This window comes from Mirounga leonina, unplaced genomic scaffold (assembly GCF_011800145.1).
Source record: "Mirounga leonina isolate KUSES-001 unplaced genomic scaffold, KU_Mleo_1.0 Mir_126, whole genome shotgun sequence".
In the NCBI taxonomy this organism is placed as follows: Eukaryota; Metazoa; Chordata; class Mammalia; order Carnivora; family Phocidae; genus Mirounga; species Mirounga leonina.
The window spans coordinates 3,233,759-3,261,360 of NW_023270314.1; the positions used below are offsets into that span (position 1 = coordinate 3,233,759).

A 27,602-nucleotide genomic window follows, 5' to 3' on the forward strand; every position below is an offset into this window, starting at 1 on the left:
GATTAAGCAAGTTAAGCAGTACCTATTGTAAAAAGAGCTAGGAAAAATAATTACCTCTTTGCTCTTAATAAAGTTAGAATTAGTAAGTTTAAGTCAGTGGACAATTCTGATAGCCATCCTAGCATTGATTACTAGCTTACAAATCTTAAGGTAAATTCTTCTCATTTACCTAATGTTCAGTTTCCATCAGTTTTAATATACGCCAGTGTAAATACCATTACTGACTGTTTTGTATGAAATTCAATGTTCTACAAATCCCATAGGGTTGTGGAATAGAACCAGGAGCCTCCATCTTTTATAGGAACTTCAGTGGTACTCTGGAGACCGAGGCAGTTTTGCTTAGGTTAAGCAGGATTTACTTTCATTTGTAAGAGAACCCTCTTGCAACAGGCTTATTCAATTCTCCTAAAAATGGTGGCATTCTTTTAAACTACTCTTTTAGAAGTAGCAGTTACATAAAGGGAAGATTGGATTAAACCTAAAAATGTGGACCCCAGTTAACTATATTATTCTGCATATGATTTTACATGTGTGTGTATATATATATGTAAACATATATATTTATATAATAAATATATAACATATAAATATATTTATATATATTATATATATTTTTATATATATATATATTTATATATATTTTATTTATATATATAAAAGATTAGGGTATTCTTCACATTTCCAAACATATATAAATAAAAATTATATATATAAATAACATATATTTATATATATAATATATATATTTTTTTTTATTTGAGAGAGAGAGAATGAGAAAGAGAGCACATGAGAGGGAGGAGGGTCTGAGGGAGAAGCAGACTCCCCGCCGAGCAGGGAGCCCGATGCGGGACTCGATCCCGGGACTCCAGGATCATGACCTGAGCCGAAGGCAGTTGCCCAACCAAATGAGCCACCCAGGCGCCCATAAAATATATATTTTTATATATATATAAAAGATTAGGGTATTCTTCACATTTCCAGAAAAATCCAATTTTAAAAAGTGTGGTCTTATCAAACCCCTAAAAATAGCCATTTGAGAGTAAACCAGTAGAGCATTACATCATCTCAGTGAAGCTGTAGGTTTCATTACATGCACCAGCAAATCTACATGGCTAGCTTCTGCATTCCACTTTTACAGAACTTATATTATACCTGTTATACCAAATAGCATTTTAAACACTGACGTATAAAATCCCTAATAAGATAAAGCAAAGACAAAAGCATTTATCTTACAAGAAACAAGATATACCACCACTTAGAGTCTTCAAACATTATTGCACTTTAACTTTCATAATTTGACAGTGCATTCATGGAACATTCTGTAGACAACTCATTTTAACAGACAAGGAACACTTTTAATTTTACAAACATTACTTACATTAGCAGTAATGGTGGAGCTAGAGAGTATTACATCTTCTCCATGCCGCACACCAAGAACCACCAGTAGTGTGGTGAAACTTACGACCCTTTCCAAGGCCACATTCTTATAGCCTGCAGATGTCAGTTCTTGTATCTTCCTGTGCTTGTGTACTGGTTTGGCGATCCACTGGGTGTCAGGATTTCTTTTGCTAGCTTTATGGAATGGATCAGTGAGGATAACCGAAAGAATTTGTACGTGGAATCTTCGCCAACCCAGTAAGAATTTTCAGGACTTTCAGAGCTCCACGGTGGTGTCCATCTTGCTCCTCTGCAACAGACTGAAGGCTTTGGGCAAACTTTAGCCGGTTAACACCATGGTGGACAAGTTTGCCATAGGTTGCACCCTTAGGAACTGGGCATTTGTGGCCACCACGTTGCACATGAATCCTATATATGACGTAACTTTGCTTGGCCTTGTACCCTAGTCTGTGCGCTTTATTGGACCAGGTTGGGCAGGGTCCCTATGGAGTGTAGAGAGCTGGGGGTACTGCCAGCAGCACCCCCTGAGAAGAAAGTGCATTACAGCCGACTGCTACTTCCTCTGTAGCTAGCTCCTGGATGGACTGGTAAGCGCCCACCTTGGCTTAGCTTTGAGCAGATGGCTGCCACCAGACAGAAAGGAAAGAGCCTTTCTTCCCTTTACGGGGTATTTTCTACAGTCTCCTACATAACCACAACACGGCTCTTAAAAATAGAAAATGAAAAATGAAAAAAAAAAAAGAAAATTAAAAATGACACATTCTTACCATATAATACTTAGACCTTTTTCAGGTTTCAGGTACTATCCCAGTAATGTTCTAAAGTATAGCAGAAGGATCTCATTCAGAATGAGGTGTTGCATTTAGTTGCTGTTATCTCTTTAGTTTCCTTTAATATGAAGCAGTCTGTCTCTCTTTACATTTCTTATCTTGGGGTGCCTTGATGGCCCAGTTGGTTAAGAGTCTGCCTTTGGCTCAGGTCATGATCCCAGGACCCTGGGATGGAGCCCCACATTGGGCTACCTGCTTGGCGGGGAGCCTGCTTCTCCCTCTCCCTCTGCCTGCCGCTCTTGTGCTCTCTCTTTCTCTTTCTGCTTGTGCTCTCTCTTTCTCTTTCTCTCTCTGTCAAATCAGTCTATCTTTAAAAAAAATAAATAAATTTCTTAATCTTCCCACTTTAAAAGATTATAGGGCAGTTATTTTATTTTCCCTTTTTTTTTTTTTATTTTCCCTTTCTTAATAAGTGTTTTGTGGAACTGCTGATTATATGAAATCCTTCAACAGAAAAAAAAATATTTTGTGGGTAAGTGCTTTGAACCATGTAGATATCTTAATCCCCATCAAACCTTCTCTATCATCTTCCTGTGTTTATATCTGTATATCTTATTGACTCACTATTACCTATTTTATCTGATGGATTATACTGTTACCATCTGTATTAGTTTTCTGTTGCTGCTGTAACAAATCACTACAAATTTGTTGTCTTAAAAACAGCGCACAAATTTATCATCTTACAGTTTTATTAATTGGAAGTCCAACACGGGTCTGATTGGCCAATATCAAGGACTAAAATCAAAGGCTTCAAAGGCAAAAATCAGGACTGCATTCCTTTTTGGAGGCTCTAGGGGAGAATCTGTTTCCTTGCCTTTTCCAGGTCCCAGTGGCTACCCACATTCTTTGGCTTATGGCTCTCCTTCTTCTGTCAAAGCCTGAAACGGTGGGTTGAGTACTTCCTGCAGCTTGTCATTCTGACCTTTGTTCTTAGTCATATCTCCCTCTGACCTGCCTCTGTCTTCCACTTTTAATGAATCTTGTGATCCCATTAGATAATCTAGGATAATCTCCCTATATAGGGTTGTTGATTAGCAACCCTTTGCTGTATAACCTAGTATGTTTGAAGGTTCCAGGGATTAGGACATAGACATTTTTGAGGGTCATTATTCTGCCTACCACACCATTATCTATTTTGGTGTTCAGATTATCCCAGATTTTGCCAGTGGAAACGGTTTGGAGCTTTTGCCACATCTCCATCATTTTTGGAATACTTCTTGGCATAATCTGATGTTACAGCTCATCTTTAACTTTCCTACACCAGGGTTGGGAACAGCCATTTCTTTAAGAAGCTAAGGAGCTCTGATTACTTTTACTGGAAAATACTTTGAAGCCATGATCTGGGCTGTAGGTTTGTTTATGTTACTGAAATGTCACCATTCTTGGTCCCTCTCTGTGTATAGACCTACAAACTATTTGTGTATCTATATATATAAATATCTGCCTTCTGTCTGTCTACCTGCCTACATCTATGTAGATACTGAAACTAATTTATACTGATAACTTCCAAACTAATCTAATACTATAGGGTTTTATTCTAGTAGTTTTAACTCCCTTTTGTGACATTGAGAAACTCCCATTATCCTTAATGTTTTCTTATTTGTTCAGTCCCCTTCTATGTAACCTATCTTCCATTGCCACCCCTTCCCCACATTTTTTTTTTATTATTTTTTTAAAAGATTTTTTTTTTTTAATTTATTTGACATAGAGAGAGGGAACACAAGGGGGGGGGGGGAGTAGGAGAGGGAGAAGCAGGCTTCCAGCTGAGCAGGGAGACCGATGCGGGGCTCCATCCCAGGACGCTGGGATCATGACCTGAGCTGAAGGCAGACGCTTAACCGTCTGAGCCACCCAGGCGCCCCCCCTTCCCCACATTTATACCCTCCTCACCACAAGTGAGTTCTGACATCCCATGTTGGCTTTCTTTGTGCATGAACACTTGCTGACCCTCTCTTCAGGCTTGAGCATCCCACGCAAGGCTGTAGGATGCCCTCCTTACCCTGCTTGAATTGTGACTCCCCACACTGGATCACCCCTCCGCCCCCATGCGCCAGGATTCCCTCCTTACACTGCTTAGCTTCTGTCATCCTGTGATAAGCTGCTCTTCCCTAGGGTCTTTGTTCATGTTCAGACTCTGAGACCTTATGCTGAATTGCTTCTCCATGGAGACCCCTCATCAACCTCATTGGGTTTTGACACCTTCAGGCCAGAATACTGCTCAGTGTGGAGCAGAGAGGCTCTCTTCAAGGGTTGCGAACTCCCCATGCCATGCTGTTTTCTTTACCCTTCTGGGGCTCTAAAACTCTGTTCTGTGCCACCCTCTAGAATGAATGACCATCACACCCTTCTTGGGCCTCTTGATGTCCCCTACATGGGTCTCCCTTTCTGACATTGTCTCAGGACTGATAGTCTGCCTTCCCTTTCCTGCTTTGTAGACATCCTCATTTCTGCTCTGGCTCTGATTTCTCAGGCCACGCCAAGTCCCCTTGCTATATGGATGTTCTTGTCAGTTTGCTTGGAGTCTGATTCTCTATGCCAGGCAGCTCCTCTTCATGTAGGGCTCCAGTATTCTGATACCATGGTTTGGGCTACTATGTTTCCTCCCCATCTAGCTCTGCCACACCTAATGGTTTTAGGACTGAATCATTCAGAAAGGAAAGGGGAGTGGTGAGTTTTTCCTTTTTTAATCTTTGTTAATTTGATAAAGTTCTTATTTTTTCCATTTTCTTAGCTATTCTATCAATTATACATTACAGATATTTTGTTCTGCATTCATCTTCAGCAGTGTTACTTTGCTACATTATGTCTACCAGTATAGGTACTTTAAGTTAGTCCTGAGGGCCAGTTAGCATGTTATGCCATAATTTTATTGAGGGCTATGGCTTTGTCGGTAATTAGTTTATTTGAATAACTTCAGTATTATTTTGCTGTATTTAGCTGGTCTTGTATTTCTCTGATCTTATTTCACGTATGCTTTTATATTTGTTTATACTTTACAAGTTCTGTCTGCCACTGCACCTGTAAAGACAATTCATGGGATTTCCTTACTGACCATTCTAAGCTTGACTAAAGCAGAATGTTTTATTTAAACTTACACAAAACAGTTTGTGCCTTGCCAGCATTTTCTAAGTGCTATATAGGTCTTTCCCCCTCCCTTTAGTAATATAAACCATCCCATTGTAAGGAAGATTATTTCAGGCAAAGTGTATTTTAAATCAGTTGTATAACAGGCTTTGGGGTTATTGGAAGGTCTAATTACATAGTCTTTGAAACTTTTAAGACCAATGTCACTCTTTTTTTTTTTTTTTTTTTTTTTTAAAGATTTTATTTATTTGACAGAGAGAGACATGGCGAGAGAGGGAACACAAGCAAGGGGAGTGGGAGAGGGAGAAGCAGGCTCCTGGCTGAGCGGGGAGCCCGATGTGGGGCTCGATCCCAGGCCCCTGGGATCATGACCTGAGCCGAAGGCAGACGCTTAACGACTGAGCCACCCAGGCGCCCCAAGACCAATGTCACTCTTAACAGTTGTAGTTTTTATAAGTGGTTTCAGTGGTACTGGTATATCTCCTACGTCCTGCCCCCATTTAGAATGCAGTTGTCAACTTTAACAGGTATAGTAATTATTGAGTTGTCATCCTTTGCTTGGAATTCTTTGCTGCCACAGAAATACAAAGGTTTCTAGTTAACAAATCTGAGGTGAAGTTTATATTTGTATATTTAATGTGTAAAAACATCAAGCATTTCCTTCTTAAAATTATGAGACCCTTGCTGCACTATAGAGGTTGATTTTGCTTTTCCTCTCTCTAATATTTCTCATTCAAGAAATACCCAATTTTCTTTTTTTGGCAAGAGTTTAGAAATCACTTTGAACTCCATCTGTAAATGACCATTTTGAATGCACATGAGAAGCAGACTACCACTCCTCCCAATTTCTTCTAATGCTAGTTCTCATACTAACATAGCCTGTCCAGTTTGGGGAACATTCCATTGTTTTTTTTTTTTTTAATTATGTTAATCACCATACATTACATCATTAGTTTTTGATGTAGTGTTCCATGATTCATTGTTTGTGTATAACACCCAGTGCTCCATTCAGTACGTGCCCTCTTTAATACCCATCACCAGGCTAACCCATCCCCCCACCCCCTTCCCCTCTACAACCCTCAGTTTGTTTCTCAGAGTCCATAGTCTCTCATGGTTTGTCTCCCAGTTAGATTTTCCCCCCTTCATTCTTCCCCTCCTGCTATTTTCTTCTTCTTTTTTTTTTTTTTAACATATAATGTATTATTTGTTTCAGAGGTACAGGTCTGTGATTCATCAGTCTTAGACAATTCACAGCACTCACCATAGCACATACCCTCCCCAATATCTATCACCCCCCCACCCCCCACCACTCCAGCAACCCTCAGTTTCTTGAGATTAAGAATTTCTCATATCAGTGAGGTCATACGATACATGTCTTTCTCTGATTGACTTATTTCACTCAGCACAATACCCTCCAGTTCCGTCGTTGCAAATGGCAAGATTTTATTCTTTTGATGGCTGCATAATATTCCATTGTATATATATACCATGTCTTCTTTATCCATTCATCTTGATGGACATCTTGGCTCTTTCCACAGTTTGGCTATTGTGGACATTGCTACTATAAACATCGGGGTGCATGTACCCCTTCGGATCACTACATTTGTATCTTTGGGGTAAATACCCAGTAGTGCAATTGCTGGGTCGTATGGTAGCTTTATTTTTAACTTTTTGAGGAACCTCCATACTGTTTTCCAGAGTGGCTGCAGCAGCTTGCATTCCCACCAACAGTGTAGGAGGGGGAACATTCCATTGTTAAGGAATGTAATATGATTACTAGAATTACTGTGAAATAACATTTAGTTACAAAATATGTAAACTAATAAAAGACCCTATATAAATCTACCAATAAAGAATAAGCTTAAGTCTCTTCTGTCTGCTTCAGAATCTTCACTATTGAAACAGTAGTTATATTGAAATAAGCCTAAATTCTAATTGTTTACACATCTTGGACATGAACATGGAATGATCTGATCAGAATTCTTATTTTACCGATTTCTATACTAGCTATATAGAAAATACTGTGTGAAACTTCATTGAGATATGTTTTAAGTGACTAGTTGTTTTAAAAAAAAGCTGTGAGAAATACGGAAAACTGATATTATATAACTTCCTTATTCGTATACTTAACTAGAAACTTCTCTTTTTTTTTTTTTTTTTAAGATTTTATTTATTTATTTGACAGAGAGACACAGCGAGAGAAAGAGCACAAGCAGGGGGAGTGGGAGGAGGGAGAAGCAGGCTTCCCGCTGAGTAGGGAGCCCGATGCGGGGCTCGATCCCAGGACCCTGGGATCATGACCTGAGCCGAAGGCAGATGCTTAATGACTCAGCCACCCAGGCGCCCCTAGAAACTTCTCTTATACTGACTTTAAGTCATTTATAATTGGGTCAAAGTATAAAATTAGTATAATGCCACTATAGTTGGTGTTGCTGAAAACAGCCTTCATTTCACATTTCTATAGTTGTTAAAATTCTGCTCTAAATCTGTATTAATCAAAGTTTTTACCATATTTAGGAAAATGCCTATGTTAATCTTCATAAATATGATTTATTGCAATGTTCATATCATTTCAGTCAGTGACCAATAACCCACAAATCAATAAATCCAATAAAGGCTATTCTCATTCAGCAATTCTGCTTACTCCAGTTCAGTAAAATGTAGTCTGGGCAATCAAGCTGATGTCATGTTTTAAAATATTTCAGTTATAACCAAACTGAGAGAGAGTGTTGTTTTGGAACCTATGGCATTAACATTTTTTTCTAATTCATATTTAGATGGACATCATTTAATATTATGTCTTAGTTTTAGTTCATGTAGAATAAGATTAGGGAAATTTATAAATGAAAACCTTTATAAAATGTTAGTTGAGTACTGTTTGTGAAAATTTAGGGGTAAAAGTTTCATATGACATCATAATCATCTTCATTCAGTAAAATGTACTTTGGATAGACACAAGCTTAGTATTTCTTTCTGCTTTATCTAAATAACCAGTGATTAAAATTTTAATCTAGTTATTATGGTTTTAAAAATAACTTAAAGGCTAGATTTTACAAAGTATATTTTTTGTTGTTAATTATTAGAAATATTTTTGTAAACAGGCGATTTGTTTACATGTTTGATGTATAAAGTACAAAGATTCATCTGCCCCATCTTTAGGGACTGCCACTTTAATACAAGCTAATAAGAAACTCTTTAAGTTTACTTGCTAGGCTTTGTTACTCCCTTCTGTAAGAACAGCTGATGCAAGGTGGGGAGAGTTAAAATGTCTTGAAACCAGCTGTCAAAGCATAACTTCTCAGAGGTAATCTGTTAAGGGGTCAAGCCCATACATACGGACACTTCTAGTATCCTGTCTGTCACCTGGTTACTTTCTGCAACTGGTTAATTCCAAAGTGGTACTTTTCTGTAGTGGCAGATTACTAGGGAAGTTAGTTCCATACATTGTCGATATATATTTATGGCATACTATTTGAGCTGGGGTTTGGGGGAAAAAGGAATCAAAGGTGGGAATCCCCACCTTCCAGAAAATAAGATATATGCCGGACATGAAAAATTGAGATAAACTTTTATTTAAATAAGTAGGTTAGGCTGTTCTAATGGGAATATACTGACTTGGAATAATTGAGACAGATTTACTAAAATTCCACTTAGAAAAATTGGTAAAGATTTTTCTGTATCCCAGTTTAAAAAAAATCTTAGCTGCAAAATTTAAATTGTAAGCCTATTGTAAAGGAGTTGTGTAATTTTTTTACTCACTTATGTCCTTTAATCCCCACAATAATCCAGTAACATTGACATTGTTATTCCTATTTTAGAGATGAGGAAACTGAGACTGATAGAAGTTAAATAACTTATCCATAGCTTCATAGCTACTGAAGCTTGTCTGGTTGAAACTTGGATCTAAATCTTAACTCTTAACCATATGGTTTGCTATACTGTTTCCTCTACATTGATTATGACCTTTATTGCACCATGCAATCAGCATTTGCTGTTTTAGTCTGGAATCTGGTCATCTTATTTATAAAGGGAGTGGATTCTCTGATTTTAACATCAGACATTCTTTAACTGTAGAGTCTCTCTTGAATACTTTAAATGATAACTAGAAGAAAAGAGTGATCAGTTTTTAAACAGACTCATCATTTCATTTTGACTGATTTTATTAAAATGAAACTGCAAAAAATATTTGGAGAGCCTTGGCTATTAAAAGATTGAACAGGGGTTGGGGCATCTGGGTGGCTCAGTCAGGTAGGCATCGTGATCCTAGGGTCCTGGGATTAAGCCCTGCTTTGGGCTCCCTGCTCAGCAGGGAGCCTGCTTCTCCCTCTCCTCCCCGCTCATGCTCTCTCTTGCTGTCTCTCTCTCTCTCAAATGAATAAATAAAATCTTAAAAAAAAAAGATTGAACAGGGATGCCTGAGTGGCTCATTTGCTTAAGTGTCTGACTCTTGGTTTCGGTTCAGGTCATGATCAGGGTGGAGGGATCAAACCCTGCGCTGAGTCTGCTTGAGATTCTTTCCCCCTTCCTCACCCTCCCCCTGTGCTCCTCTCCCTGCTCCCAGGTGCGCACTCTCTCTCTCTCTCTCAAATAAATAAATAAAATCTTAAAAAAAAAAAAAAGATTGAACAGAAAAATGCCCGGTAAATTGCAAGGTAATAATTTCCCCACCCCAGTGGTTAATGTTAACTTTCAGCAACCTTTCTTTTGGATAGCATACAATCAGCATAAAGAGTACTTTCTTACTTTTAATTTTTAGCTGTCTTTTAAAATAAGCATTAATCATTATATGTATTTGGGGTGAATCTTTTTTTTAATTGAGGGCATTAAAAAAAGCAGAAGGGAGAGATACATGTATATATATATTGTGTATATATATATGTTTGATTCTAATTGTGTTTTTAAATGCTCATTGGCTTCCAAAAATGATTTAAGCTGATTGGTTGATGAATGATGCTTCCTTTTTCAATTTTCTGAGTTTTAAAAATCTTCTAAATTAGAAATATAATTTTAAAAAAGTGGTTGTTTTTGTCTGAGAAATCAGATGTAGAATCTTATTTTGTTTGACCAGCACTGTCAATTTTTTAAAGCAATGATATTTGTTCCAAATTAGTTTCTTTCAAAGTTAAACATTATTAACTTTTATATGATGTGGAATTGTGTTCTTGTACACACACCCAAACTGATGTCATTATTTTTGCTTTATAGGACCCATCTAGAACAGTTTCAGGCAGATATAAAAGGTAAGACTCCCTAAGTTTTAACTTACAACATATTACAAACATGACTGTAATATCTGTCTGACCATGACCTAACTAACTAGAACTGTTTCAAGCAGCTTGTTGAAAAATAAGAAACCTTAATATTGTGCTGTTAAGAAGAAATTACATTGTAGGTGGGAGTATAGTAATGTCTCTCTGATCATGACTGATTCTGACATACCCTGCTGTCTTTGAAAACTGTGCATACCATGAATTTGTATGGAACTGATGAAATTAGCAAAATAGAAACTTAGAATCATTTTCTCTTATGTATTTGAACATTGAAAATAAAAGTATACTACTTTTATTAGTCAACTTGGGCTGCCATAACAAAACACCATAGAAAGGGATGGCTTAAACAGAAATTACTTTTCTCACAGTTCTGGAGGCTGGAAGTCAGAGATCAGAGAGCCACCAAGATCAGGTTCTGGTGAAGGCCATCTTCAGGGTTGCAGACTAACAACTTCTTGCTCTGTCCTTACTGTGGCATGGAAGAGGCCAAAGAACTCTCTCAGATTGCTTTTATCAGAGCACTGATTCCATCCATGAGGACTCTACGTTTGTGACCTAAGCACCTCTGAAAGACCTCTGAAAGGCTCCACCTCCTAATACTACTACATTGAACATGAGGATTTCAACATATGAATTTTGGGAGGATGCAGAGCATTCAGACCATACCAAGTCTTCTACGCTATGAGTAATGCTTTTACCAGAAAACGTGTTTGAGAGTATGTATGTACGTGTATAAGAAGAAAATCAAAATTAGATATGAGAAGTTGTTTAGTGGAGATGCTTGGGCTATCAGCTTTCTTTTTCCCTGGTGACATCATAAAGGTTACAGACGATGTGGTCATGGATGTGCTAATAATCATAGAATAATGGTAAACCTTATCAAGTGCTTATAATGTCCAAGGTGCTTTACATAGAGCAATCTCATTCAATTCTCGCAGTTATCTTAAAAGGTAGGTACAATAGGTACAATGTTTACTTTCATTTTGTAGATGAGAGAAGTGGGGTTCAAGAGGTAGAATAATTTCACTAGGGAACAAGACTAGGTAGTCATTAGTAGAGTCAAGATTTGAACTCAGACATCCTGACTCCAGAATACACATGCTTGCACCATCTACCTAAATTTATTGGTTAAGTTTATAGTACATTGGTTAAAATAAAGTTTTTTTAAAAAGGCAAGACAGGTTATTAGATGTGTGCTTGTAGATACCCTACTCAATGTGGTATCTAAATAAAACTGTCATACACTTAAAAAAAAGAAAAAAGGCAAGACATGACTTGCAAAGGGCAGGATTAACCTGGGTATATAATTTAGCACACCTATAAAACCTTTGATTTTCTCTATTTGTATGTTAAAGTTTGAAGTGTTTGGTTGAAAGTTTTGATTATTTTCCATCTAAAATAAAACATTGATTAAGAAGAGCTCTGATTTTAATACTATTACATATAAATCTCAATTTTTAGTTTTTACTATGGGCCATAATACCTACTACAAGTAGAAAAAGGTAAGAAGGCCAAAATAATCAACAATTGAGTAAGAAAGTGAAACTGTCTCAGGTGAACTTTGTATGTTTGCTACTGCTTCTGTTTTAATTTTCATTTCTGACTAATTTTGATTTAGGTATAATGAAACCTGTGATTCTTTTAAGTGTCTAACAGTTATACATTGCTTAATAATTTTTACTTAACATGAATAGCTTAAACTGGAAAGAATCTCTTTTCTTTTGCCAGAAATTATTACCAGTCAAATAGCTTTAATTTGGCTTATTTCCATGCCACATTCACAAACCAAGAACATTTTTATCATTAGTTTTTGGTTTGGGGATAAAGATAAATTTCAGTGACTTAATAAATGTATAAATATTTACTTATTAAATAGTAAACCCTGAGTTATAATTGACACTTTTCAGATTAGTGTTCTTTAAGTAGAATCAACAGGGAATAATTTTCTTACAAATACTCATCAAAAACTTCATTTACATTTCATTGTGTTAAATAAGGAAGAAGATTGGTTTTCTGTCATGTATGTTTCTCTTTTTAAGCTTTTCAGACCATTATTTTGCTTGGGACCTGTTCCTATACTGGTATTTTTTAAATTTTCATGACCTAGAGCATGTTTTGTTAATTTTCAGCTTTCAAAGATTTAGCCCTATTTAATACTGTTATAAAATAAATATTTTTTAAAGCTTCTAGTCATTATTCACTGACTTACAGCAACTCATAGTTCGAATACTGTTTAAAAAGAAGAAAAATAACTAAAAAAATTAAAACTAAAAAAATTAAACAAAATTCTGTTAAAAAAACAGAATCTAATTTGAAATTATCAATTCCTTATCGAGAGGAATTTGTTAAATTGTACATCAGCAGTTCATTACTTTCATTAATCTGTCAGCACGTTGTAGCAATGACTAGAGAATGGATGTTGTTGATGAGGGTGTCTGCCGACTATTGGGCATTTAAAAGGAAGACTGCCTAAAGAATAGAAATTTGGCCTCATATGTTAGAAAATGTTTCCAGTGTACCAAATAACTTTATGATATACTATACACAGCTAGACAAACTCTTAAAAAGTCAATTGGAGGATACAAAACCCACAAAACTAGTTGTATGTGTGCTGTTATAAATTATGAATTAAATACTTAATTTTTTCTTACAAATATCAAGAATGTACTTTTTGAGCATTGAGTCTGTTAAACACTCTACTTAGACTGTATTTAATCGAATCAACTCTTGTTTATCTAGAGCATCTCTTAGATATTGACTAATTTCCTTTTTAAAACATATTTAAAGGCACCTGGGTGGCTTAGTCGGTTAAGTGACTGTCTTCGGCTCAGGTCATGATCCCGGAGTCCCAGGATCAAGCCCCACATTGGGCTCCCTGCTCAGAGGGGTGTCTGCTTCTCCCTCTCCCCCTCCCCCTGCTTGTGCTCTCTCTCTCTCTCAAAAATAAATAAAATCTTTAAAAAAAAAATATTTAGAGACTATTTGGAGGTGGGAATTAATGAAATTCTTGCAACTCAAGATTTAGGAAAGATGAATCCGTATCATCTATTTGTAGGTGGTTTTGTTTTTTTCAATGTGTGATTTTCTTAATATGCTTACTGGTTGGGCGCCTGGGTGGCTCAGTTGGTTAAGCGACTGCCTTCAGCTCAGGTCATGATCCTGGAGTCACAGGATCGAGTCCCGCATCGGGTTCCCTGCTCGGCAGGGAGTCTGCTTCTCCCTCTGACCCTCCTCCCTCTCATGCTCTCTGTCTCTCATTCTCTCTCTCTCAAATAAATAAATAAAATCTTTGAAAAAAAAAATATGCTTACTGGTTAAGTTTATAGTACATTGGTTAAAATAAAGTTTTTTTAAAAAGGCAAGACAGGTTATTAGATGGGTGCTTGTAGATACCCTACTCAATGTGGTATCTAAATAAAACTGTCATACACTTAAAAAAAAAGGCAAGACGTGACTTGCAAAGGGCAGGATTAACCTGGGTATATAATTTACCATTTTTATTTATGTATGTAATTAAGCCATCAGGAATGACTCTGATTAAAAAATATGGGAAGCAAGTTAAGACAAATAGTAAGTTTTATCATTCTCACATAGTAATTAACTGGTCCCTTTGTTTTCACAAATATATTTAATGCAGTATTAATTATTTTATTAAGTAATTATGGAGTCAGAAGTGCTTCTAAGTCCTCTCCCCCAACAATAATCCCATCAGGCAGCAGGACAGGTATCTTCTTTCCAAAGTGAGGAAAAAGGCTTTAGTTCAGTGAACCCTTTGTTGTACCACATTCTCTCTGAGCAGAAATTAGTTAAGTTACAAGAGAGGAAATATTACAAGGTTTTCATTTTATTTTTTGTTTTAAAGATTTATTTGAGAGAGAGAGAGAGAGAGGGTGTGTGCCGCCAGTGAGTGGGGGAGAGGGGCAGAGGGAGAGGGAGAGAAGCAGACTCCCCACTGAACTTGTCAAGGGGCTTGATCTCAAGGTCAGTTAGATCATAATCTTGACAGGAGCTGGAGCTGAAATTAAGAATCTGAAGCTTAACTGACTGAGCCACCCAGGCACTACAAGGTTTTGCTTTTATAAAGAGCATGGACATATCAGAATATGAATGTTAGAAAGAATAAACATTATCTTAGCTAAAACACAAGTGCAAAATCCTATTTTAAATCTGTAGTGTTTCATGTTATTATTGTACTTCTTTCTATAACTATAATGTGTGTACCTTCATCAGGACTTTTCTTCCTTTATAATTTTTTGCAGTTACTAAAAACGATCAGGGTAGAATTTTTATACAATTTAAAAATTGTTTTCTTTTTTTTAAAGGCAGTCCTCACTATTGAAGATTTGAATTAGAAAAGCCCACTCATAACCCTACCATCCAAGTTAGTCATTATTAACATTATTTTTATTTTTTACTTCCACTTTATTTTTTAGGCTTTTTTATTTGTATGACGGTGAGCATGATGGATGAATGATTTTGCATTCTGGTTTGCTCCTTAGTTAATGTAACACGGGTGTCTTCAACTTTTAAGTTTTAAAGAGAATGGCTGAGATCTTGCCATTTGCAACGACGTGGATGGAACTGGAGGGTATTATGTTGAGTGAAATAAGTCAAACAGAGAAAGACATGTATCATATGATCTCACTGATATGAGGAATTCTTAATTGCAGGAAACAAACTGAGGGTTGCTGGAGTGGGGGGTGGGGTGGGAGGGATGGGGTGACTGGGTGATAGACACTGGGGAGGGTATGTGCTCTGGTAAGCGCTGTGAATTGTGCAAGACTGTTGAATCTCAGATCTGTACTTCTGAAACAAATAATGCAATATATGTTAAGAAGAAAAAAGAAGAAGAAGAAGGTAGCGGGAGGGGAAGAATGAAGCGGGGGAAATCAGAGGGGTAGACGAACCATGAGAGACGATGGACTCTGAAAAACAATCAGGGTTCTAGAGGGGAGGGGCGTGGGAGGATGGGTTAGCCTGGTGGTGGGTATTGAGGAGGGCACATTCTGCATGGAGCACTGGGTGTTATGCACAAACAATGAATCATGGAACACTTCATCTAAAACTAATGATATAATGTATAGGGATTAACATAAGAATAAAAAATAAAGAAAAAAAGAAAAAGAATAAAAAGAATGGCTGATATCAACAGAGCAGTCTCTTTCTCCCTTTCAATGAAGTACAGCATAAATATAACAGAGACACTCATTATAACTGCTTTGGGGACCCATAATTTCTTTATTTTTTGTTTATTTAAGTAATTTCTACACCCAACATGGGCCTGAGATCAAGAGTTGTATGCTATTCTGACTGAGCCAGCCAGGTGCTCCCCAATTCTTTATTAGAACAAAACGTGACTACAGTTCTTTTCCTTAAGAGCCAATATTCTCTTCCGGTCAGTTCTGCTATAATACATGTTTTTGGAAACTCAAATTTGTCCCAATGGATATATTAGGGAACAGTTTGACCATAACACAAATTTTGTGTTTGCTTATACACAGTTTTGTTCATCAGAAACACTAGGTAAGGGGCGCCTGGGTGGCTCAGTCGTTAGGCGTCTGCCTTCGGCTCAGGTCATGATCCCAGGGTCCTGGGATCAAGCCCCACATTGGGCTCCCTGCTCAGTGGGAGGCCTGCTTCTCCCTCTCCCACTGCCTGCTTGTGTTCCCTCTCTCACTGTGTCTCTGTTAAATAAATAAATAAAATCTTAAAAAAAAAAAAGAAACACTAGGTAAACACAGAAAACTGTACCCAGATCAACTGAACCATGTAGGAAGACACAAAACACACACCTCAAACATCTACCAGCTGACTTTAGTGTGAGCCACAGCCATTCATTCACATATGTGGTATCACAACTTCCCATTTGATTTCAGATAACTCTCCTTTTGGAAAAAAAAGAGGGATCACTTTTAAAAGATACTGTATCTTCAGATTATTAATTATTTTTTAAGATTTATTTATTTATTTATTTGACAGAGAGAGCGAGCGAGAGCAGGAAAACCAAACAAAGAAGTTCAAACCTTTAGTTGTCACTTAATTCTTAGGATCTTCCATAGGAAATTACGTAGAACCTATTTAAGTTTAGAAGGTGAATAATTTATTCAGAAAATTTTCATGCAAAGATTTAAGATGTTGCAGCTTTTTTCTAAATGGCACTTTCTTTATAACCATTGTTTTAAAACCAGTAGTTCTTGTTTGATTGCACATGTGTTTTGAGAACCACTGAGTCACAAGAAATTTCTTTGGTTTGCTGTTTAGGGATCAAACCAAAACAATCAGCCAAATTGTTTAAAGGTGAGAATTACAGACTAAAGACCAAATGTATCTTCCAGTAACTGAAGAGAAACCAGGATTCTTGGACTATATGTGTTTTCTAAGGAAATATATTCCTTCTCAAAATGTCTTATTTTTGTATTAATATATTCTGTATTTTACCAAATGCTGTAAGGCAGACAATAGCTATATGTTCTAGTTGTGGTTTTTCTGGTTAATGGATATTACAAATGAATGTGAATATCAAAAAATGATAATTTAAAAGTAATTGAGGTACTGGTACATTTTGTGGACCTAATGGTTCCCTTTTGGATCTGTGACTTTTTATCTATGCTGTAAATATTATTAGCTAAGATTTATATACTATTTATTATGGACCATACACTATTCAAAGTACTTTCCCTATACATTAATTCAGTTAATTCTCCTGGTAGCCTTATGAGGGAGATGTTTTATTATCCCCATTTTACAAATGAACAAACTGAGGCACAGTGAAATTTAATGACTTGTGTGAGATCAGACATATTAATTGGTTGATCTTATCAACATATGTTGCTTTACCTCATAGTAATATTAATTTGTCTAGTATGGGTAGAACGTAGAATGTTTGATTCAGAGTATGATTTAGCTTATTTTGACTCGCAAGTAACTGGAAGTTACCAGTAACTGGATTTTTTTTGTTTAACATAGTTTTTTTGTTTTAGTTTTTGTTTTGCAAAGTAACTTCTCTTCACGTGGCTTTGGATTTCACAGAGTTTGCTCAGCTATCTTTACTGTCGTTCTGGCTACAGTATGGGAAAATAACTTTTGTTCTTATAATCTTCAAATCCAACAAAATCTAAGGTTATCTTTATAATCATGAAAGAGAAATTATGTAATAACATTTGGTACATTATTTTCAAGTGCATTTTATGTATTATATTTCCTTGGAAATTAACCACTAATCTGAACTTGCTCTTCCATATTTAATCTCTGCTTTTAAGAGCTTTGAGCGGTACTTCAAATATCATAAAGTTTATCCTTTGAAAGTATACAATTCAGTGGTTGATAGTACTTAAACAGTGTTGTATAACCATTACCATTATCTAGTTGCAGAACTACCCCCACACCAAAAAAAGGGGAAACCCCATGCCTGTTAAATGGCCAGCCAGTCACCATTTTCCCTTCCCCTCAGCTTTAACAACCAGTACTCTGTTTTGTGTTTTTATAGATTTGAATATGCTGGGTAATGCATATAAATGAAATCATACAAGTATGTGGCCTTTTGGTCTGGCTTCTTTCATATAGCATAACATCTGCCAAGATTTATCTGTGTTGTAGCCTGCCTGGATAATACCACATTTTATTTAACCATTCATCATTTAATGGACATTTGGGGTGTTTCCACCTTTTGGCTCATAGGAATTATATTAGGATATGTAATATATAGTATGCTGTGAACATTCATGTGTAAATTTTTTGGTTCCTATTTATTCTTAATATACAGAAATTTTTCATATTGCTTAGTTAAAAATTCTTCTGAAAAAAATAGATGTTTTATGTCATATATGTTTTGAATAATTCTGAGGTACAAGGGTACTATGCTTGGTGTTTGGGAGACACATGTTAAGATAATAATGAAGAGTATAATTTTAGCTGTTCTTACCAAATGTAGTGACCATCTGGAAGAATGTTTTCTGGGTTTGTCAGGTAGTGAAATTTAGCAACCAGCTATATTTGATGAGATAACTGTCCTATTTGATCTCTTTAGGATAATTTACTATATGTAATACCAGAAGTGAGCATGTATGATAGCCCCTAACTGGAAAAGCTTAAATTTCTAACAATGAGGTAGGTTATAAGCTATAACATATTAGTATAGTATAAATAATTATAATGCAGACATTAAACTGAACCTGTAGAAAACAGTTACATAGGATCATTATTACCTATTTATGTTAAATGGGGAAAGGGGGGCATACTACAGAGAGAATGATACAAAACAAAGTATCATAATATATATCAAGTGTTCATAACTTGAAATCTACTAAAATTATATGTAATAGAATATAATGTTGTTTTTTTTTTAAAGATTTTTTATTTATTTATTTGAGAGAGAGAGAATGAGAGAGACAGCACATGAGAGGGGGGAGGGTCAGAGAGAGAAGCAGGCTCCCTGCTGAGCAGGGAGCCCGATGCGGGACTCGATCCTGGGACTCCAGGATCATGACCTGAGCCAAAGGCAGTCGCTTAACCAACTGAGCCACCCAGGCGCCCCTAGAATATAATGTTTATTAATGAATGAATAAATAAATAATTATCGTTTCCTCAGATTTTCAAAGGGAGCTGTGATCCAAAAAAGTTAAGAACTACTGTGTTGTAAAATATATCGGCAGTTATCTCTGGGTTGGTGGGATTACTGGAGATAAGTGATTTACATTTTTTGTTTCCTACAGTTAATACATATCTTTTTTTTTTTTCCAGTTAATACATATCAATTTGAGTAGAGTCTGAGAGTTTTTGATTTTGATCTTTAGTTGCTGTGCGTGCGTGTGTGTGTGTGTGTGTGTGTGTGTAAAGGAAGAAAGGGAAGACCTACACAGAGTTAAGGGGCTGTTTTGAGGAAGGAGTGGGAGTAATGGTGGGAAAGAATAAGATAGCAAAACATGTTAAAAATATGGAGGGCAATCATGTACTTGTTGGTTATTAAGGATTTCATAGTTTATCCAATACTGCTAAATATTTGATATCCATTCTAAAAGTGGGATTTTACGCATGAGTCTCATATTTCTTCTGATTGCTAAGCCTTAAAATACCTATTTTAGTGGAAAATTCCTCTAGCTATAATCTTATAATGCTGTGCCAATCTTGTTCTCATGATAGTTTTAGAATAACAATGTTTTATTCCCCAGCGTAACACCTCCTAGTCTTTCCACAGAAGATGTGAAAATTCCCGGAGGGGGAAAACCTTCCAGTAAATGAAGTATTTATCTTTGAAGACACTTTATTCTTTTCCCTTTTCTGAACATTATAGTTAATATCTTTAATAGCTAAGGGCAGAGGGGATTCTTTTTGGAATTGTATTAGTTAGAGCTTTAGGTTAACATTCCTAGTAGAATATTACAAACTTTTTGGAGTTAATGAAACAGGCTTTTATTCTGTATATTTTGCACTGTACATGTCTGTCCCTCAATATAGGTTGAAAACATTTCTGTTTTTAAAATAAACAAGAGCTAAATTTGTTAAGAGATCAAGTAACTATTATTCACAATTTTGACAGTATTCCTTATAAAGCTAATACACAATGGGGATAAAACACTGATTTTTTTTTAGTAATAATTATTCCTTGTTTTGAATTTGTATAATAGTATCATTTATGTAGTGACAAGCCTAATATGAAGGATTTCAGAAATTGTTAATGGGTTAAATTTTCTGAAATAACTGTCCTAAGCTTCTGCATCAAGCAAATACAAAGCTGTTAAGGGATATCTATATTTCTAGGTTTTTATGTTTGTGGTTGTCAGCATTGTAATTTCTACATGAATAATGTTGTGGTTGATGCAGATAATTGGATTTTTTAAATGAAAAGCTTTTTAAAAATTATTCCAATGCCCTTCAATAATATGATATGGCTTCAGTGATACCCTACTCTCTTGATTTCCACTCTACCATTTTGCTGCTATTTCCCAGTCTTATTTGTAGTTTTTCCTTTCCTGTACTTGTTTTTTATATGTTGGTATTACTCAGCTGTCTGTCTTCAGCTTTATTCTTTTTGTTCTGTGTATTTGTACCGGAAATTTTCTTTACTTCTTTGACTTCTGGTACTGCCTATACATATAGCAATGACTGCCAAGTCATTGACTCTGTATCTGTATAACCAACAACTTTTAAATACCTACTTACAGATATCGCAGAAGTATCTCAAACTCAGCATGTTCAAAAGTAAACTTGTAAAACCTGGTGGATTTCAGTAGTTGGCATCAAGATCTACTTTTGCTCAAGCCAGAAATCTGGACATTGTTTATGACCCTTCTCGTTCTTCTTTTTTTTTTTTTTTTCCACTACCTCCTCTACATTCAGGCATTTATCAAGACTATTGAGTTTATATCTCCTGCATATCACCAGTGCCAATACACCAATAAAGGACATCACCATCTCTTACATATTATTGTGATAGCCTCCATACTGGCCTCCCAGCTTCCAGTTTTGTTTATCTTTCATGCATTTATTTAAATGATTTTTTCACTTTCCTTACTTTAATGGCTTCCTGTGACCTTTAAATTAAGTCTAAACTAGTCTCCAAGGTGGGGTGATACACAAGATAATGTTAGTAAGCAAGAAGAAAATCTTTTTTAATCTCAGGTCATGACCTCAGGGTTGTAGGATTGAGCCCCGTGTGGGGCTCTGCACTCAGTGGAGAGTCTGCTTCCCCTCTCTCCCTCCACTCGTGTGCGCACACATTCTCTCTTTTCTCTCAAGTAAATAAATCTTAAAAAAAAAATAAGTACAAAGATGATCACATGGTTGTTCAGCTGGCAAAATATACAAAATCAGATCTGTTCTTATATGCTTATTTGGGAGTTTTAAGTGAAAGGTTTTAAAAATTGAAATTCTTATTTTATGTCTTTTTGCTATGATAGCCGTTTAAGATCAAATTTGCAAACTGATCTTAGAACTAGCTCTTTGAATCTCTGTATCACAGTGTTAAAGTAAGACCCTAAGAAGTAATGAAACATATTCAACTATACTTTCATTAAAAATATTATAGTCCGTTTTTAGGAAAACAAAAAATTTTGTATCATAAATAATTAAAACATAAATTTTAAATTCTTTTCATCCCTTTATGTTCTATTTTTTGTGATACAGATGATAATATTATTTTAATAGGATGATTATATTGTAAATCATTTTATATATATTACATACATGTATTATATATTACATATATTAACTATATTATATATAATGTATATAGTATATGTAAATATATGATTTATAAAATATGATTATAAATCATTATAAAAATAATAGACAAAGATACATACCAACATGGTTATGTAATAAAGTTTGGAGACCAGTTCAGATTCTTCCATAAAATAGTTTTCAGGTTTCCTGCCTGCTTTTCAAGGATTGTATCTTACCATGCCTATATTTATGTTTCATGCCTTAGTCATATTGGACTTTTCTCTTTCTTAAATGGGCCACATACCCTTTGTTTGTAGATATTTGTACATTCTTATTCCTCTTTTAAGTCTGAGTTTAAATATTATCTAGCATGCATAGTGCTACTCCAAGTATGGTGCTTCAGTTGTTAACAACCCATGACAAGATAAGAACAGAACTTAAGAGTAAACACTTAGAAGCTTAAATTGCATTTTGATATTGTCATCCTCACATCCAAGTACGTGATCAGTGTTCTCCTTTCTGAATAGGATATTAACTAGTTCAAGTGCCATGATGCTTGTGTGATTTTTTTTTTAACTCAAGTTTTTTAGAGCTGTTTAAAATTAACAGCAAAATTGAGGGGAAGGTACAGAGATTTCCAGTATATCTCCTGCCTCCCCTCACTCATAGCCTCCTGCATTATCAGTATTCCCCATCAGAGAGGCACAATTGTTAAAACTGATAAACTTCCATATGGCATCATAATCACCCAAAGTGCATAGTTTACATTATGGTTCACTCTTAGTATTGTACATTCTATGGGTTTGGACAAATGAAAGACATGTATTCATCATTATGGCATACAGAGTATTTTCCCTGCTCTGAAAGTCCTCTGTACTCCATCTGTTTATCCTTCCCTGTGTTATCTCTCCCCCTACCCCTTGGAAATTACTGATCTTTACTTTCACCATAGTTTTGCCTTTTCCACAGTGTCATATAATTGAAATCATACAGTATATATAGTCTATTCATATTGGCTTCTGTCACAGTAATAAGCATTTTAGCTTCTTTTTAGCACTGAATAATATCCCATTGTCTGCATATACCACAGTTTATTTGTCCATTGATCTATGAAAGGATATTGTGATTGCTTCTAAATTTTGGCAATTAGGAATAAAGCTGTTGTAATCATCCCTGTGCAGACTTTTGTGTAGACATAATTTTCTTCAGGTAAATATCAAGAAGCATGATTGATGGAGCGTATGGTTAAAAGTATATTTAGTTTTATAAGAAGCTACCAAAATCTCTTCCAGAGTGGTTGTGCCATTTTACCTTCAGGCTAACAGTTCTATATCTTCCGTAGCATTTGGGATTCTCATTGTTTCTGATTTTAGCCATTCTAATGGGTGTGCATTATTTTAATTTGCATTTCCCTGATGACATAATATGAAACATCTTTTCATATGCTAATTTTTCATTTGTATATCTTCTTTGACAGGTGTCTGTTAAGGTCTTTGGCCTATTTTTTATTTTATTTATTTATTTGACAGAGAAATAGAAAGCATAAGTAGGCAGAGAGGCAGGCAGAGAGAGAGGGAGAAGCAGACTCCCCACTGAGCAGGGAGCCTGACGTGGGGCTCGATCCCAGGACCCTGGGATCATGACCTGAGCCCAAGGCAGCTGCTTAACTGACTGAGCCACCCAGGTGCTCCCTGGTCTTTGGCCTGTTTTTTAATAAGATTGTTTATTGAGTTTTAAGAGTTCTTTGTCAGGTGTGTCTTTTATAAGTATTTTCTCTCAGTGTGGCTTGTCTTCCCATTTTTTTTTTTTTAAGATTTTATTTATTTATCTGACAGAGAGAGTGGGGGGCAGGGAGAGCACAAGCAGGGGGAGTGGCAGGCAGAGGGAGAGAGAGAAGCAGGCAGAAGGAGAGGGAGAAGCAGACTCCGTGCTGAGCAGAAAGCCAGACATGGGGCTTGATTCCAGGACCCTGGGATCATGACCTGAACCAAAGGCAGATGCTTAACCGACTGAGCCACCCAGGCACCCCCTTCGCATTTTCTTAACATTGTCCTTTACAGAGTAGAAATTTTTAATTTTAATGAAGCCCAGCTGTCGATTATTTCTTTCATAGATTATGCCTTTGGTGTTGAGTCTAAAAAGTCATTGTCATAACCAGGGTTTTCTAGGTTTTCTCCTATGTTGGTTATCTTCTAAGAGTTTTATAGTTTTCCATTTTCCATTTAGGTCTGTTACCCTTTTTTTTTTTTTTAAAGATTTTATTTATTTTTTAGAGAGCGAGCGAGAGAGAAACAGCATGAGAGGGGAGAGGGTCAGAGGGAGAAGCAGGCTCCCCGCTGAGCTGGGAGCCCGATGTGGGACTCGATCCCAGGACCCTGGGATCATGACCTGAGCCGAAGGCAGACGCTTAACCATCTGAGCCACCCAGGCGCCCCCTGTTACCCATTTTGAGTTAATTTTTGTGAAGGGTTTAAGGTCTTTGTCTTAATTTTTCATTTTTTACATGTGGATGTTCAGTTGTTCTAGCACCATTTGTTGAAAAGACTATCTTTTATCTTTGCTCCATTGTATTGCCTTTGCTCCTTTGTCAAAGATCAGTTGTGGGTTACTTATGTGAGTTTATGTCTGGGCTCCCTATCCGTTCTATTCTATTTGTTTATTCTTTCAACAGTACCACACTGTCTTGGTTACTGTAGCTTTATAGTTAAGTATTGAAGTTGGGTATAATCAGTCTTCCAGCTTTGTTTTTCAATACTGTGTTAGCTATTCTGGATTTTTTTTTGCCTCTCTGTGTGAACTTCAGAATTAGTTTGTCAATACAAAATAACTTGCTGGGATTTTGATTGGGCTTGCATTGACTACAGATCAAGTTGGGAAAAATTGACATTTTGCCAATATTGAATCATCCTATTCATTAGCTGAGAATATCTCTACATTTATTTAGTTCTTCTTTGGTATCTTTCATCAGAGTTTTTTTTCAATATATTTTTTTAAATTTCAAATTCTACTGGTTTATTGCTAGTATATAGGACAGTGATTGATTGATTGACTTTTGTGTATTAAACTTGTGTCCTTCAACCTTGCTATAATTGTTTGTTAGTTCCAGGAATTTTTTTGTTGTTGTTGATTCTTTCTTTTGATTCTTTTGGATTTTCTACATAGACAATGATGTCATGTAGCATTTTCTTGTTTTGTTGCATTAGCTAGGACTCCTCTAAGAGGTTGAAAAGGAGTGCTTTTCTTTATTGGTGTGGTCATTTGATTTTTTTTTCTTTAGCCTGTTGATGTGATGGATTACATTAATTGATTTTTGTTTTTGTTTTTTTATTTTTTTATCGTCATGTTAAGTGTATTCTAAATCTCATCCTTTCTTTACACCCATCTCCCCACCCACCTCCCTTCTGGTAACCATGTTTGCTCTCTATAATTAAGAGTCTGTTTTTTGGTTTGTCTCTCTCTCTTTCCCTTTGCTCATTTGTTTTTTTCTTAAATTCCGCATATGAGTGAGATCATAGTTATTTGTCCTTTTCTGATTGACTGACCTTGATTAGCATTATACCCTCTAGCTCTATCCATGTTGTTGGAAATGGCAGTGTTCTTTTTTATGGCTGGATAATATTCTATTGTATATATACACACCACCTCTTCTTTATCTCTTCATCTATTGATAGACACTTGGGCTGCTTCCATATCTTGGCTATTGTAAATAATGCTGCAATAAACATAAGGGTGTATGAATCCCTTTGAATTAGTGTTTTCGTATTTTTTGGTTTAATACTCAGTAGTGTGATTCCTGGGCCATAAGGTAGTTCTATTTTTAATTCTGTGAGGAACCTCCATATTGTTTTCCACAGCGGTTGCACCAATTTGCATTTCCACCAGTAGTGCAAGAGGATTCCTTTCTATCCACATCCTTGTCAACACTTGTTTCTTGTGTTTTTGATTTTAGCCAGTCTGCCAGGTGTGAGGTGATATTTCATTGTAGTTTTGATTTGCATTTTCTTGATGATGAGTGAAGTTGAGAATTTTTTGTGTGTCTGTTGGCTTTCTGTATGTCTTCTTTGGAGAAATGTCTCTTCATGTCTTCTGCCCATTTTTTAATTGGATTATTTGTTTTGGGGTATTGAATTGTATCAGTTCTTTATATGTTTTGGTTACTAACCATTTGTTAGGTATGTCCTCCATATCAGATATCTCTTCCCATTCAGTTCTGTTGTTTCCTTTGCTGGGCAGAAACTTTTTATTTTGATGTAGTTATTTTTCCTTTTATTTCCTTTGCTTTATAAAAGACATATCTAGAAAAATGTTATGGCCCTGAGAGATTACTGCCTGTGCTGTCTTCAAGGATTTTTATGGTTTCAGGTCTCACATTTAGGTGTTTAATCCATTTGGAGTTTATTTTTGTGTATGGTGAAAGAAAGTGGTCCAGTTTCATTCTTTTGCCTGTTGCTGTCCAGTTGTCCCAACACCATTTGTATTGTGTATTCTTTCCTCCTTTGTCAAAGATTAATTCACCATATAATTGTGAGTTTATTTCCAGGTTTTGTGTTCTGTTCCATTGATCTATGCATCTGTTTTTATGTCAGTAACATACTGTTTAATTACCACTGCTTTGTAATAGAACTTGAGACTTGGAATTGTGATACTTCCAGTTGTTCTTCTTTTTCAAGATTGCTTTGGCTATTCGAGGTCTTTTGTAGTTGCATAGACATTTTTGGATTGTTTGTTCTGGTTCTGTGAAAAATGCTGTTGGTATTTTGATAAGGATTGCATTAATGTGTAGATTGCTTTGGGTAGTATAGACATTTTAACAATATTTGTTCTCCCAACCCATGAACATGGGATGTCTTTCCATTTCTTTGCGTCATCTTGAATTACTTTCATCGGTGTTTTATAATTTTCAGAGTACAGGTCTTTCACCTCTTTGGTTAAATGTATTCCTAGATATTTTATTGCTTTTGTTGCAGTTTTTGTAAATGAGATTTTTGTTTTTTAAAGATTTTATTTATTTGGGAGAGACAGAGACAGAGCACAAGCAGTGGGAGGGGCAGAGGGAGAAGCAGACTCCTGGCTGAGCAGGGAGCCCGATGCGGGGCTCAATCCCAGGACCCTGAGATCATGGTCTGAGCTGAAGGCAACTGCTTAACCAGCTGAGCCACCCAGGTGCCCCTGGGATTGTTTTCTTAATTTCACTTTCTGCTGTTTTATTATTAGTGTATAGGAATGCGATAGATTTCTGTACATTGGTTTTGTATCCTGCTACTTTACTGAATTCATTTATTAGTTCTAGCAGTCTTTTGGTAGATTCTTTAGGATTTTCTATATATAGTATCATTTCATCTGCAAATAGTGAGAGTTTTACTTTTTCTTTATCAATTTGGATGACTTTTATTTCTTTATGCTCTCTGATTGCTTTGGCTAAGACCACCAGTACCATGTTGAATAAAAGTGGTGAGAGTAGGCATCCTGTCTTGTTCCTGACCTTAGGGGAAAGCTCTCACTTACATTAATTGATTTTGGAATGTTGAACCAACCTTGAATACCTGGGAAATTCCATTTAATATAATTTTTTTTAAGATTTTATTTATTTATTAGAGAGAAAGAGAGAACAAGTAGGGAGAGCTGCAGGCAGAGGGAGAAGGAGAAGCAGACTCCCCGCTGAGCAGGGAGCCCAACGTAGGGCTAGGATGACCTGAGCCGTAGGCAGACACTTAACCAACAGAGCCACCCAGATACCCCTATATTTTTTTATATACAGTGTTATATTTTATTTGCAAATATTTTGTTGAGGATTTTTGCATCTATATATTCATGAGAGATATTAGTCTGCAGTTTTCTTGTGATATCTTCATCTGATTTT

The 27,602-nt window shown here is 36.0% G+C and overlaps 1 protein-coding gene and 1 pseudogene across 1 annotated transcript in view; one reads left to right on the forward strand and one right to left on the reverse strand.

Annotated features, from left to right (window-relative positions):
- Window positions 1-27,602, forward strand: part of PAWR (pro-apoptotic WT1 regulator) — a 118,582-nt gene that overhangs the window by 73,500 nt on the left and 17,480 nt on the right. Inside the window, exon 4 of the mRNA XM_035002082.1 lies at window positions 10,518-10,552. Within this exon, the coding sequence (XP_034857973.1) occupies window positions 10,518-10,552 (35 nt within the window). The remainder of the gene's footprint in view (window positions 1-10,517; window positions 10,553-27,602) is intronic.
- On the reverse strand, window positions 1,380-3,431 carry LOC118008956 (annotated as a pseudogene).